This window comes from Gorilla gorilla, chromosome 8 (assembly GCF_029281585.2).
Source record: "Gorilla gorilla gorilla isolate KB3781 chromosome 8, NHGRI_mGorGor1-v2.1_pri, whole genome shotgun sequence".
Classification (NCBI taxonomy): domain Eukaryota; kingdom Metazoa; phylum Chordata; class Mammalia; order Primates; family Hominidae; genus Gorilla; species Gorilla gorilla.
The window spans coordinates 57,515,208-57,530,085 of record NC_073232.2 but is presented as its reverse complement, the minus strand read 5'-3'; the positions used below and the strand labels follow the sequence as shown (position 1 = coordinate 57,530,085).

At 38.6% G+C, this 14,878-nt stretch overlaps 1 protein-coding gene and 1 non-coding gene across 3 annotated transcripts in view; both read right to left on the bottom strand.

Annotated features, from left to right (window-relative positions):
* The window catches only part of IPMK (inositol polyphosphate multikinase), a 79,865-nt gene that overhangs the window by 35,948 nt on the left and 29,039 nt on the right, over window positions 1–14,878 (bottom strand). The window contains exons 2-3 of one of the 2 annotated variants that reach the window (XM_019034311.4): window positions 12,357–12,451; window positions 1,678–1,774 (exon numbers count right to left, since the gene is read on the bottom strand). In XM_019034311.4, coding sequence (XP_018889856.2) covers window positions 1,678–1,774; window positions 12,357–12,451 — 192 coding nt within the window. The remainder of the gene's footprint in view (window positions 1–1,677; window positions 1,775–12,356; window positions 12,452–14,878) is intronic. The other variant, XM_031015696.3, reaches the window with a different exon arrangement.
* On the bottom strand, window positions 13,292–13,395 carry LOC115936134 (small nucleolar RNA U13). The gene has a single exon (XR_004071712.1). It is a non-coding gene; the product is annotated as a small nucleolar RNA U13 (small nucleolar RNA).

Here is a 14,878-nt window from a genome sequence, read left to right as displayed (position 1 = left end):
GAGGCCAAATATTTTTACTTCAAAGTTACTGCTCCTTCTATATTAGCATAGCTGAACTTCAAGATTATATAGTATTGAAGACCAAAAAGGTTGATTACTAGCAATCCCTTGATTATTTAAATCATATGCTAGTAACCCTAAACTAAAAATGCTATCTTTAATCAAAATGTTTCTTCTCTTGTCCAAATTCTTTCTATATACTCTATTCATAGTAATTATGCTGTATTTGCTAGTTATTCTACTCTTTCCAAACAATCCTTTAAACTAAGCATTTAATTACGTAGATTTTCAATCAAATACCATCCTTAGCAACCTTCATTAATTTTTCAGCGTCACTTTACTGAGGAATAATGATTTACTCTAAATTAAACAGCAATCAGTAGCAAAGTTCATTGGAATCTAGATACTGTACCTTCTCCTTTCCTTTATCTCATTTATAGCATTCCTGAAAACTTCCACTTACAGCAAAGAGGGAAAAAAAACGCAGGCATTAAATGGGTTTGCGAGAGATTATATAGGGAATGATGACCAAAGGGCAATCATAATGACTTGTAAACTAATTTAAGCAAAATGTTGATCTGAATCATAGACAAATAGATATAGTCAGGACTAAAAAGACCTGTAAGCCCACAAAAAAGAAGGAAGGAATTAAGGGAGGGAGGAAAAAAGACAGTTAATAGAGCTTTGGCTCACTTTCTTTTTTTCATACAATTAAAGTACAGAGGAATCATAAATACTCAAGGGAGCCATCGATTTACTATCAGCTAGCTGAGGATACTCACAGAGAGATACCAGGGTTCCCTATTAGTGAAACCTGGCACACAAAATCATTAAGTTAAAGGAAGACAAGAACTGACAAAAGGAATAGGCAGGCTCACACTGGAATCCCCTTCTCTTTCTGTCCTCAAAGTGTGGTTCAAGAACTATCCACATCAGAAACACCCATGGCTTTTATTTAACAGGCATATCACTACACTCCAACATAGACCTGTATAAACAAAATGTCTGGGAGTTGGCCTTATATATTTGCATTTTAACAAGACCATAGGTTATTTTTAAACCCACTGAAGTTTGAAGCCCTTTCCCCTCAATTCACCTTTGTCAATGGTCAGTCAGTCAAGCTGCTTGTTTAATTAAATTGTATGTGTTTTGGCAAAGGCCTTCTGGGGGCAAATACTGCTTCAGGTATTAGTTAATCTTAAAAAAGAGAAATTCTGTGCCCTATTTAGGTCATTTTATTCTCTATGAAACTTACCAGTGTTTTTCAAAAGACTGTAATTTAAAGCCTGGAGGTGAGGGATGAAGGAACAGGATAAGAGACAGGGAGGAAGTCATGCAGAGACAATATTTTTCTTGATTTTTAAAAAATTACTCAAAATGGGAAAAGAAACTACACAATAAATTAGGACAGAACATCTGCAAATTAAGATAGTATTAAGTATATATGCTTCCATTCAACTATAAGAGATTGGCCATTTACTTGTATATGCCATTTTAAAAATGGCTATGAAAACAAAAGTATTAATAAGTTTCATTTAGTGAAAGATTAGAAAGCAAAACATATATATTTTGTGTTTTTATAATACATACTCAGTTAAATTTTAATTTTACATAAGGCCTTTAAAGAAGCTACACTCATGAATTAAAACTGAAAGATAATTTTTATGACAAGATTACCGTTTGGTGCAGTGGGAGGTGACCAGATGCCATAATATTTTGGCAAATATTTTCGTAGCTCTAGAAGAACACCATCAAAACAGTCAGCAGCATAAACCTGAAACAGAGAAATATAACATTGCTAGATTTTTACAATGCTTTGTAACTGCCCTGCACATTTCTCAAATAAAATTTATGTTGAATTATAATTCATCTGGTATGGCTTCAATTGCAAGTAAATTTGGAACAAGCAAAAAATATTACTGTGTGTCTCCAATGAGTAAATATGTATTTAGAGTACACTCTTCTTGGTTATCTAATTCTATCCTTTTACTATCGAACTATTTTACAACTTTGTAAGTTATAGATACTGATAGCATATGCAAAATAACTCTTGTCCATAAACATGTAAATAAATTCTGGCCAGAGGACATTCTTCTGACTTTCCTCCATGCACCCTGAGAGGAGGAAATGTAGTGGCAATATGAAAATTCACATCAAACTTCCATTATTCCAGATAAATGTGTGTTTCTTTAACTTCTCTTTTGAACAAGTTTTAACATTTATCTGGTTCCCTCATTAAATAATATGTTAAAGCAAATCTTTAACACATATTTATTTTATATCTACATGGTGATTTTTGCTTTTGTCTTTTTAAAAAAAATCCTTTAACACAATGTAAGTCTAATTGCTGCTCATTTAATTCCTTGATTTGTAACCATTAATAATGCTAAAAGATATTAGAAAATTCTAATATCCTAGAACTAGATTCTAGTTTTCCTAGAAGACAGAATATTTTTTGTTTACAAAATGGCATGTAAGACATGTTATCCAATGATCTTTCCTAAATATTCTCTACCTAATTATCTAAAATCAATGAAGTTTACTGGTGTAAAATGCTTACGAAAACTTAGTATTAGAATCTAATTATATATGCCAAACCATATTTATGTCAAGTAGTTGTATGCAACATAATTCTTCAGAATAAACTCAAGTGTGGCAGACTCTTGGCAGACCAAATATCCAAGTGGTACATTGTATTTCCCAGATTCCCCTGTTGAAATGTTAGAAGTGATTCATATTAGTCACTTCCAGGCCAAGGTAATTTAGAGTAAGTATATCTGAACGTCCCTCTATTCCCAGCACAATGACCGTGGGTGCAGTGCTGAGGATGAGCTAATTACAAGACGGAGGAATGAAGTAGATCTCTGTGTACTGATCTAAAGAACTCCATGCTATATTTATACATGAAAAAGATAAAAGGCATATTACATACAAATATAAATAGCAGGTCTATGAAATTAAGTAAGATACATATGTGTCTATCATCTCTGTAAAGGCACAGAAAAAATTACAAATATTCATTTGAAACTACTCATAGTTTAATTCTGGAATGGAAATGAAAGAGATAAATTTTCTCTTCTTATTTAGAATATTTTTTAAAAGTAGTGGGACTGGTGTTTACTGCAACATGCCAGGCAAGATAACCTAAAAACCTTTCTTTTTTGTGTATGTGTTTTGTTTTTTGAGACGGAGTCTCGCTCTGTCACCTACACTGGAGTGCAGTGGTGCAATCTCAGCTCACTGCAAGCTCTGCCTCCTGGGTTCACGCCGTTCTCCTGCCTCAGCCTCCCGAGTAGCTGGGACTACAGGCATCCACCACCACACCCAGCTAATTTTTTATATTTTTAGTAAAGACGAGGTTTCACCGTGTTAGCCAGGATGGTCTCGATCTCCTGACCTCGTGATCCACCCATCTCGGCCTAAGATAACCTAAAAACCTTTCTATCTTGAAATGTAGAATAAAATATAACAAATATTTTCTTAAATGCATAGCTGAGCTCTCAAGGAAAAAAAAGGGAATTCTTCTTAGTTTTGCATGCCTATGAAACAAAAGTGTTAACCCAGGCAGTGATGTTTGGGCTTCACAGAGGTTCACTCAAGACCTGAACCAAAGGATCTCAGAACTCAGGGATGAGGCAGAGCTGAGGACAGAGTTACTATACTGAAACATGGAGAGTAAATAAAATTCAAAATCCTGAAAAATAAAAATCTTGGCTTACTTCTCTCTCCCCCAACCACTGAACTCCAAGAATGCTGGCAGCTAAGCTTACAGAGAAAAACAGAGAAGCAGCAAACAAAAAATATTAGGAAAGAAAAGGGACTCTCAACTGATAGAGCAGAATTTTTTTTTTTTAAATACTAGGAAAAGCTTTGTCAAGAGGGCAATTTGTATTTAAAAAATAATCTAGGCCAGGCATGGTGGCTAACGCCTGTAATCCCAGCACTTTGGGAGGCTGAGGTAGGTGGATCACCTGAGGTCAGGAGTTCCAGACCAGCCTGACCAACATGGCAAAACCCTGTCTCTACCAAAAATACAAAAATTAGCTGGGCCGGGCGGCATGCACCTGTAATCCTAGCTACTCAGGAAGCTGAGGCAGGAGAATCACTTGAACCTGGGAGGTGGAGGTTGCAGTGAGCAGAGATTGCGCCACTGCACTCCAGCCTGGGCAACAGAGCGAGACCACGTCTCAAAAAAAAAAAAAAAAAGTAATCTAAATATATTGTACTATCACATTAACAAATAAAATAAAAATCTGAAGAACTTTAAGAAATCAAATCACTGGTTAAAAATCTATCCTTCCCAGGAACAAATGAAAGAAAGAAAGCATGAAAAAGAGGAAAGAAAGAAAAAGAAAGAGGGGGGTGTTCCAAGATGGTCGAATAGGAACAGCTCTGGTCTGCAGCTCCCAGTGTGATCGACGCAGAAGACGGGTGATTTCTGCATTTCAAACTGAGGTACCTGGTTCACGTCATTGGGATTGGCTGGACAGTGGGTCCCTCACCAGGGAAGCACAAGGAGTTGGGGGATTTCCCTTTCCTAGCCAAGGGAAGCCGTGACAGACTACCTGGAAAAATGGGACACTCCCGTCCAAATACTGCACTTTTCCCAAGGTCTTAGCAACTGGCAGACAAGAAGATTCTCTCCCGTGCATGGCTCAGTGGGTCCCATGCCCACGGAGCCTTGCTCATTGCTAGTGCAGCAGTCTGAGATCGAACTGCGAGGCAGCAGCCTGGCTGGGGGAGGGGAATCCACCATTGCTGAGGCTTGGTAAACAAAGAAGCTGGGAAGCTCGAACTGGGTGGAGCCCACTGCAGCTCAACAAGGCCTACTGCCTCTAGACTCCACCTCTGTGGGCAGGGCATAGCTGAACAAAAGGCAACAGACAACTTCTGCAGACTTAAACGTCCCTGTCTCACAGCTTTGAAGACAGCAGTGGTTCTCCCGGCATGGTGTTTGAGGTCTGAGAACAAGCAGACTGCCCCCTCAAGTGGGTCCCTGACCCCCGTGTAGCCTAACTGGGAGACAGCCCCCAGTAGGGGCCAACAGACACCTCATATAGGCAGCTGCCCCTCTCGGACAAAGCTTCCAGAGGAAGGATCAGGCAGCAATATTTGCTGTTCTGCAACATTTGCTGTTCTGCAGCCTCCACTGGTGATACCCAGGCAAACAGGGTCTGGAGTGGACCTCCAGCAAACTCCAACAGACCTGGAGCTGAGGGACCTGACTGTTAGAAGGAAAACTAACAAACAGAAAGGAATAGCATCAACATCAACAAAAAGGTCATCTACACCAAAATCCCATCTGTAGGTCACCAACATCAAAGACCAAAGGTAGATAAAACCACAAAGATGGGGAGAAACCAGAGCAGAAAAGCAGAAAATTCTAAAAATCAGAGTGCCTCTTCTCCTCCAAAGGATCACAGCTCCTCCCCAGCAATGGAACAAAGCTGGACAGAGAATGACTTTGACGAGTTGATAGAAGTAGGCTTCACAAGGTCGGTAATAACAAACTTCTCCGAGCTAAAGGAGGATGTTTGAACCCATCGTAAGGAAGCTAAAAACCTTGAAAAAAGATTAGATGAATCGCTAACTAGAATAAACAGTGTAGAGAAGACCTTAAATGACCTGACGGGGCTGAAAACCATGGCAAGAGAACTTCATGATTCATGCACAAGCTTCAATACCCAATTCGATCAAGTGGAAGAAAGGGTATTGGTGACTGAAGAACAAATCAATGAAATAAAGCAAGATGACAAGGTTAGAGAAAAAAGAGTAAAAAGAAATGAACAAAGCCTCCAAGAAATATGGGACTATGTGAAAAGACCAAATCTACATTTGACTGGTATACCTGGAAGCGATGGGGAGAATGGAACCAAGTTAGAAAACACTCTTCAGGATATTATCCAGGAGAACTTCCCCAATCTAGCAAGGCAGGCCAACATTTAAATTCAGGAAATACGGAGAATGCCACAAAGATACTCCTCAAGAAGAGCAACCCCAAGACACATAATTGTCAGATTCACCAAGGTTGAAATGAAGGAAAAAGTGTCAAGGACAGCCAGAGAGAAAGGTTGAGTTACCCACAAAGGGAAACCCATCAGACTAACAGCGGATCTCTCGGCAGAAACCCTAAAGCCAGAAGAGAGTGGGGGCCAACATTCAACATACTTAAAGAAAAGAATTTTCAACCCAGAATTTCATATTCAGCCAAACTAAGCTTCGTAAGTGAAGGAGAAATAAATTCCTTTACAGACAAGTAAATGCTGAGAGACTCCGTCACCACCAGGCCTGCCTTACAAGAGCTCCTCAAGGAAGCACTAAACATGGAAAGAAACAACCAGTACCAGCCACTGCAAAAACACACCAAATTGTATAGACCATCGATGCTATGAAAAAACTGCATCAATTAATGGGCAAAATAACCAGCAAACATCATAATGACAGGATCAAATTCACATATAACAATGTTAACCTTAAATGTAAATGGGCTAAATGCCCCAATTAAAAGACACAGACTGGCAAATTGGATAAAGAATCAAGACCCATTGGTGTACGGTATTCAGGAGACTCATCTCACATGCAAAGATGCACATAGGCTCAAAATAAAGGGATGGAGGAGGATCTACCAAGCAAATGGAAAGCAAAAAAAAAGCAGGGGTTGCAATCCTAGTCTCTGATAAAACAGACTTTAAACCAACAAAGATCAAAACAGACAAAAAAGGCCATTACACAATAGTAAAGGGATCACTCAATTCAACAAGAAGAGTTAACTTTCCTAAATATATATGCACCCAATACAGGAGCACCCAGATTCATAAGGCAAGTCCTGAGAGACCTAAAAAGAGACTTAGACCCCCACACAATAACAATGGGAGACTTTAACACCCCTCTGTCAATATTAAGACATATCAACGAGACAGAAGGTTAATAAGGATATCCAGGAGTTGAACTCAGCTCTGCAACAAGCAGACCTAATAGACATCTACAGAACTCTCCACCCCAAATTAACAGAACATACATTCTTCTCAGCACATCACACTTATTCTAAAATTGACCACATAATTGGAAGTAAAGCACTCCTTAGCAAACGTAAAAGAACAGAAATCATAACAAACTGTCTCTCAGACCACAGTGCAATCAAATTAGAACTCAGGATTAAGAAACTCACTCAAAATTGCACAACTACATGGAAACTGAACAACTTGCTCCTGAATGACAACTGGGTACATAACGAAATGAAAGCAGAAATAAAGATGTTCTTTGAAACCAATGAGAACAAAGACACAACATACAAGAATCTCTGGGACACATTTAAAGCAGTGTGTAGAGGGAAATTTATAGCACTAAATGCCCACAAGAGAAAGCAGGAAAGATCTAAAATTGACACCCTAACATCACAATTAAAAGAACTAGAGAAGCAAGAGCAAACACATTCAAAAGCTAGCAGAAGGCAAAAAATAACTAAGATTAGAGCAGAGCTGAAAGGGACAGACACAAAAAACCATTCAAATAATCAATGAATCCAGGAGCTGGTTTTTTGAAGAGATCAACAAAACTGATAGACCACTAGCAAGATTAATAAAGAAGAGAGAAGAATCAAATAGATGCAATAAAAAATGATAAAGGGGATATCACAACTGATCCCACAGAAATACAAACTACCATCAGAGAATACTATAAACACCTCTATGCAAATAAACTAGAAAATCTAGAAATGGATAAATTCATGGACATATACACCCTGCTAAGACTCAACTAGGAAGAAGTTGAACCTCTGAATAGACCAATAACAGGCTCTGAAATTGAGGCAATAATTAATAGCCTACCAACCAAAAAAAGTCCAGGACCAGATGGATTCACAGCCAAATTCTACCAGAAGTACAAAGAGGAGCTGGTACCATTCCTTCTAAAACTATTCCAATCAATAGAAAAAGAGGGAATCCTCCCTAACTCATTTTATGAGGCCAACATCATCCTGATACCAAAGCCTGGCAGAGACACAACAAAAAAAAAGGGAATTTTAGACCAACGTCCCTGATGAATGTTGATGCAAAAATCCTCAATAAAATACCGGCAAACCAAATCCAGCAGCACATCAAAAAGCTTATCCACCATGATCAAGTTGGCTTCATCTCTGGGATGCAAAGCTGGTTTAACATACGCAAATCAATAAATCTAATCCATCACATGAACAGAACCAACGACAAAAAACACGATTATCTCAAGAGATGAAGAAAAGGCCTTCAAGAAAATTCAACAGCCCTTCATGCAAAAAACTCTCAATAAACTAGATATTGATGGAATGTATCTCAAAATAATAAGAGCTATTTATGACAAGCCCACAGCCAATATCACACGGAATGGGCAAAAACTGGAAGCATTCCCTTTGAAAACTGGCACAAGACAAGGATGCCCTCTCTCACCACTCGATTCAACATAGTGTTGGGAGTCCTGGCCAGGGCAATTAGGCAGGAGAAAGAAGTGAAAGGTATTCAGTTAGGAAATGAGGAAGTCAAATTGTCCCTGTTTGTAGATGACATGATTGTATATTTAGAAAATCCCATCGTCTCACCCCAAAATCTTAAGCTAATAAGCAACTTCAGCAAAGTCTCAGGATACAAAATCAATGTGCAAAAATCACAAGCATTCCTATACACCAACAACAGACAAACAGAGAGCCAAATCATGAGTGAACTCCCATTCACAATTGCTACAAAGAGAATAAAATACCTAGGAATCCAACTTACAAGGGATGTGAAGGACCTCTTCAAGGAGAACTACAAACCACCGCTCAACAAAATAAAAGAGGACACAAACAAAGGGAAGAATATTCCATGCTCATGGACAGGAAGAATCAATATGTGAAAATGGCCATACTGCTCAAAGTAATTTACAGATTCAATGTCATCCTCATCAAGCTACAAATGACTTTCTTCACAGAATTGGAAAAAACTACTTTAAAGATCATATGGAACCAAAAAAGAGCCCCCATTGCTAAGACAATCCTAAGCAAAAAGAACAAAACTGGGGCCATTATGCTACCTGACTTCAAACTATACTTCAAGGCTACAGTAACCAAAACAGCATGGTACTGGTACCAAAACAGAGATACAGACCAATGGAACAGAACAGAGTCCTCAGAATTAACACCACACATCCACAACCATCTGATCTTTTGACAAACCTGACAAAAACAAGAAATGGGGAAAGGATTCCCTATTTAATAAATGGTGCTGGGAAAACTGGCTAGCCATATGGAGAAAGCTGAAACTGGATCCCTTCCTTACACCTTATACAAAAATTAATTCAAGATGGATTAAAAACTTAAATGTTAGACCTAAAACCATAAAAACCCTAGAAGAAAACCTAGGCAATACCATTCAGGATATAGGCATTGGCAAGGAATTCATGACTAAAACACCAAAAGCAATGACAACAAAAGCCAAAATAGACAAATGGGATCTAATTAAACTGAAGAGCTTCTGCATGGCAAAAGAAACTACCATCAGAGTGAACAGGCAACCTACAGGACGGGAGAAAATTTTTGCAATCTACCCATCTGACAAAGGGCTAATATCCAGAATCTACAGAGAAACTCAAATAAATTTACTAGAAAAAAACAAACAACCCCATCAAAAAAGTGGGTAAAGGATATGAACAGACACTTTTCAAAAGAAGACATCTAGGCAGTCAACAGACACATGAAAAAATGCTCATCAGCACTGGTCATCAGAGCAATGCAAATCAAAACCACAATGAGATACCATCTCACACCAGTTAGAATGGCAATCATTAAAAAGTCAGGAAACAACAGATGCTGGAGAGGATGTGGAGAAATAGGAACACTTTTACACTGTTCGTGGGAGTGTAAATTAGTTCAACCATGTGGAAGACAGTGTGGTGATTCCTCAAGGATCTAGAACTAGAATTACCATTTGACCCAGCAATCCCATTACTGGATGTATACCCAAAGGATTATAAATCATGCTACTATAAAGATACATGTAGACGTATGTTTACTGCAGCACTATTCACAATAGCAAAGACTTGGAACCAACCCAAATGTCCCTCAATGATAGACTGGATTAAGAAAATGTGGCGCATATACACCATGGAATACTATGCAGCCATAAAAAAGAATGAGTTCATGTCCTTCGCAGGGACATGGATGAAGCTGGAAACCATCATTCTCAGCAAACTATCACAAGGACAGAAAACCAAACACCACATGTTCTCACTAATAGGTGGGAACTGAACAAAGAGATCACTTGGACACAGGGGAACATCACACACCGGGGCCTGTCAGGGGCTGCGGGGCTGGGGAGGGATAGCGTTATGAGAAATACCTAATGTAAATGACGAGTTGATGGGTGCAGCAAACCAACGTGGCACATGTATACTTATGTATCAAACCTGCACGTTGCGCACATGTATCCTAGAACTTAAAGTGTAATAAAAAATTTTAAAAAAAAAGAAAAAGAAAGAGAGAGAGACAACCAGTAGGCTGTTGTGACAAATTTATAGATAAGTTCTATCAAGCCTTTAAGGAACAAAACTCTTAAAGAACTTCTTAAAGAACTTTTTTTTTTTTTTTAGAAAGAGTCTCACCCTGTCCCCCCATGCTGGAGTACAGTGGTGCAATCTTGACTTACTGCAACCTCCACCTCCCGGGTTCAAATGATTTTTCTGCCTCAGTCTCCCAAGTAGCTGGGATTACAGATACGTGCCACCCACAGTGGGTTAATTCTTTTTTTTTTGGTAGAGACAGGGTTTCACCATGTTGACCAGGCTGATCTTGAACTCCTGACCTCAAGCGATCCACCTGTCTTGGCCTCCCAAAGTACTGAGATTATAGGCATAAGCCACCATACCTAAAGAACAAAACTCTTATCTGATGCAAATTCTTTAACAAAATAGATACGAAAAGGCTCCTGGACACATTTATGAAGCTAAATGAAACATATCAAAAGCAGATAAAGATAATATGTGAAGAAAATAAGAGTTTAATTTCATTTGTGCACACAGCTGGAAAAGATCTTAAGCACTCCCAAGCAAAATCTCGCAATGCATAGTATTAAAAAATTAAAAAGACTTAAGTAGGTTTTATTTCAGAAATGAAAGGTGATGATACAGAAATCTATTTTTGTATTTTACCATATTAACAGAGTAAAGAAGGAAATTCATATGATCATTTCAACAGATACCAAAAAGGCAGCTGGAAACTATTCAATATTCACTCATGCATTAAATTGTTTCTGAAAACTAGAAAGGCCAGGTGTCGTGGCTCATGCCCGTAATCACAGAACTTTGGGAGGCAGAGGCAGGAGGATCGCTTGAGCCCAGAAGTTCAAGACCAGCCTGGACAACTGGTGAAACCCTATCTCTACAAAAAAAAACTGTTTTAAAATTAGCCAGGCTTGCTGGCCTGTGCCTGTAGTTCCAGCTACTGTGGGGAGGTTGGGTTGGGGTGGGGAGATGCTGAGGTAAGAGGATCACTTGAGCTTAAGTGTTTAAGACCAGCCTGGACAACAAAGTGAGACCCCATCTCTACAAAAAATACAAAAATTAGCCGGGCTTCGTGGCACACGCCTGTAGTTCCAGCCACTTAGGAGGCACAGGCTGAGGTGGGAGAATAGCTTGAGCCTGGGAGGCAGAGGTTGCAATGAATCAACATCATGCCACTGCACTTCAGCCTGGGCAACAGAGCCAGACCCTATCTCAAAAAATCAAACTAGAAAAGATGCTATGTATCGTCCCTTTCCCATTCCACCCTTCTCCACCCAAGAGGCTGACTTGAATCAACTGCATCAATGAGATCCCTTGCCCTCTTGCCCTTACAAGACACAAACAAGAGACTGGAGGGTATGAGAAGAGTTGAGATCAGTTATTTACTTTTCTAGCTCCCTCCTTAACAGGTCATGTCTTCTCATAAAATTACCTTCCCTAGGCTCCAGGAACCATTCTCTCCACTTCAGGCCCAGGGATGGTATAACATTATAACATCTCTTGCAGGTTGCCATAAGCTCTAACCTTACCTTTGTAAATAGTCCCTTTATGAAACCAACAGAGCATACCGTTTGTTTCTTGACAAAATGTTGCCTCACACAGAGGGTAATTTTAATTTCCTTAACCTGAGAAGAAGTGCCTACCATAAACACAGAAGAAGAATCTAAGAATTGAAATAGAATAGAAAATACTAGACTGCATCACATACAGTAAAGATACGCACTGCTTTCCATGAAGCTTTTGTTTCCGTTACATACACACAGTGACTATGCTGTCAAATATGTGTCTTACTGTGAGTCACCACCAGAAAACTCTGAAAAACACTTTGAAGACAACAAAACAAATCTTACCTCACTTACCATATTATAGAATTCCAGCTCTCTTGGGCCCCTTGGAGGTGGTTGTAACTGTTTCAAAACTGTGCCATCTGGATGTTGCAGTATACCTATGGAACAAAAATCAGAAATTGTTTAATGCTTTAATAATAGTAAACCTTGCTTCATTAAATAGATTTGTTCCTGAAGTGACAGGTAAACTACTTCCATTAAACTTAAGGGTTTACTTTTACTTATTTCAGAAATTTTAACATTCAACCAACATGTTTCAGTACTTATTACAGCAAAGCACCAGAACACAAATTCCAAATGTCTTCATTTTAGTGTCTCCAACCACTACCTCTTTTGGCACCCTCGGGCTTTATAATACATAAAACATATGTGTCAATTTATATAGAAAGTCCTCAGTAATAGGCTTTCTGTAAGATGTTAACTTACGGTTATAAGAAGCAAGTTAAAAGCAATAGCATGAATTGACCCCACTTTTAAAACCAGAAAAGAACATATGTGTTAACAGTGGCCATATATGAATTTCCTACTTGATAATTTTTTATAAGTCTCTCTTGTCTAAAAGCAACTAAAATATTTGCTGATTCAAATGTACTGTATACAACTGTATAGATAGTACCAGGGCATCTAGCCAATGGGTAAAGTGAGGGCTGAAATCAGGCAACAAGCCTAGAGCAGGAAAGGGCACCTTTTTATAATCTGTCCATTCAAAGAGGGAGACTTTTTATAAAGTCACCATATATATACCAACACTGGTCCTACCCCTATGCCATGAAGACTCATTCCAAATTTATATCTTAAAATCTTAAATTTTGATGTGTTGGGATTTTATAAAATCATGCTAGCTAGAATATGGCTCAAATAAACATTTAGAATTTCGATTAAATATGCCACTTGAGTTTCCTTTTCTTTTTGGCAAGTGTTAGGAATTTTTTTCTTTCTGTCAGATAGGTAATGTGCTAACATTGTAACAAGATTGGAGTGAGGCATATCTCACACATGAGCATGAAAACTCAATCATTGTGCTTATGAACTACAAAAGGATCTATAATTTTTAATAATGGCAAAAATGCAGAATTCAGCCAACAGAAGCAGAAAGTCTCAAGAGATACAGAAATCAAGTTTTTTTTTTGTTTTGTTTTGTTTTTTTTTTAATCTTAAGACTTAGATATAGGCCAGGCATGCTGGCTCACACCTGTAATTCCAGCACTTTGGTAGTCTGTGGCTGGAAGAGTTTGAGATGAGTCTGGGTAACATAGCAGACCCTGTTTCTACAAAACATTTAAAAAAGAAAATTAGCTGGGCATGGTGGCATGTGTCTATAGTCCCAGCTACTCAGGAGAATGAGGTGGGAAGATGGCTTGAGCCCAGGAGTTTGAGGCTGCAATTAGCTATGATCAGGCCACTGCACTTCAACCTGGGCGACAGAGCGAGAGCCCCTCTCTAAAAATATTTGTTCAAAATTTTAAAAAGGCCTAGATATAGAATAGAAGGAAGGTAAATATTAATCTTTCTGTATAAGACTGGTTGGTAAACAGTCAAAAGACTTCAAAGAGTAGTCCAATATAACTAAAAATTTCGGAAGAAGAATTCTGTTCCTGAAGGTTCAGATGGAGCACAAGAAAGGCCTTTATTCCCATGGTTATAACTTTTTCTGTGGGGCTTAAAATGAGTAAAGAAGCTTTGATGAATAGAATTCCAGAGGAAAATAAAAATTGAACTTTCATAAGTAAGCAGAGAACCATGACAGCTTCCCTGCCTTGGGGCAAACACCTTGGTCTAGATACAGGTGATCTTCCCATTAGACAAATACATTTTATCAGGCAAGCAGTAATCAGCCAAGCGGTAGACAACAGTGTGGGATAGCAGGATGGATTAGAGACTGTAATAATCCCAACACAAAAAGAGATTGCTTCATCCAATATGTCTCCCATATCACTCACCCTGCAACATAACCCCTCACGTTTGAGAAGACAGAAGATGGTAATCTCGGCATTCTCTAGTTGAGTGAATTCCAGGATCCAAATAAACCAACAGTAAACCAACAGTATCTGAGCCTGCAACCAAATCCCCACCCCCAGCTCAAAAACTGTCAAGATAAAAAAGGAGGCACCTTGGAATGCTGAGCCAATAACAGATACACTGAAACTGAGACTGCAGCCTAGCACTAGCTCAACTAAACTCAGTCCCTTACCCTAAACGCAGGAAAGGGCATGTACTGCATGGGGGATCAAAACAAAACAAAAAATAGTACACATCACTTCCCACGGTTCTTTAAATAAAATGCCCTAGATTCAAGAAAAAATTATGACACATACTCAAAATATCAGGAAAACATGAAGCACAATCAAGAGAAAACATAATAGGAGATGACACACAGATGACCAAGTCATTGTAATTAGCAAGCAAGCATGTTAAAACAAAAAGTATAAATATGCTAAAGAAACAATAGAAAAAGATGAACGTAAATGCTAAACAGATTAGGTATTTCAGGAGATAAACTACAAAAAAAACTCTAAAACTGAAAA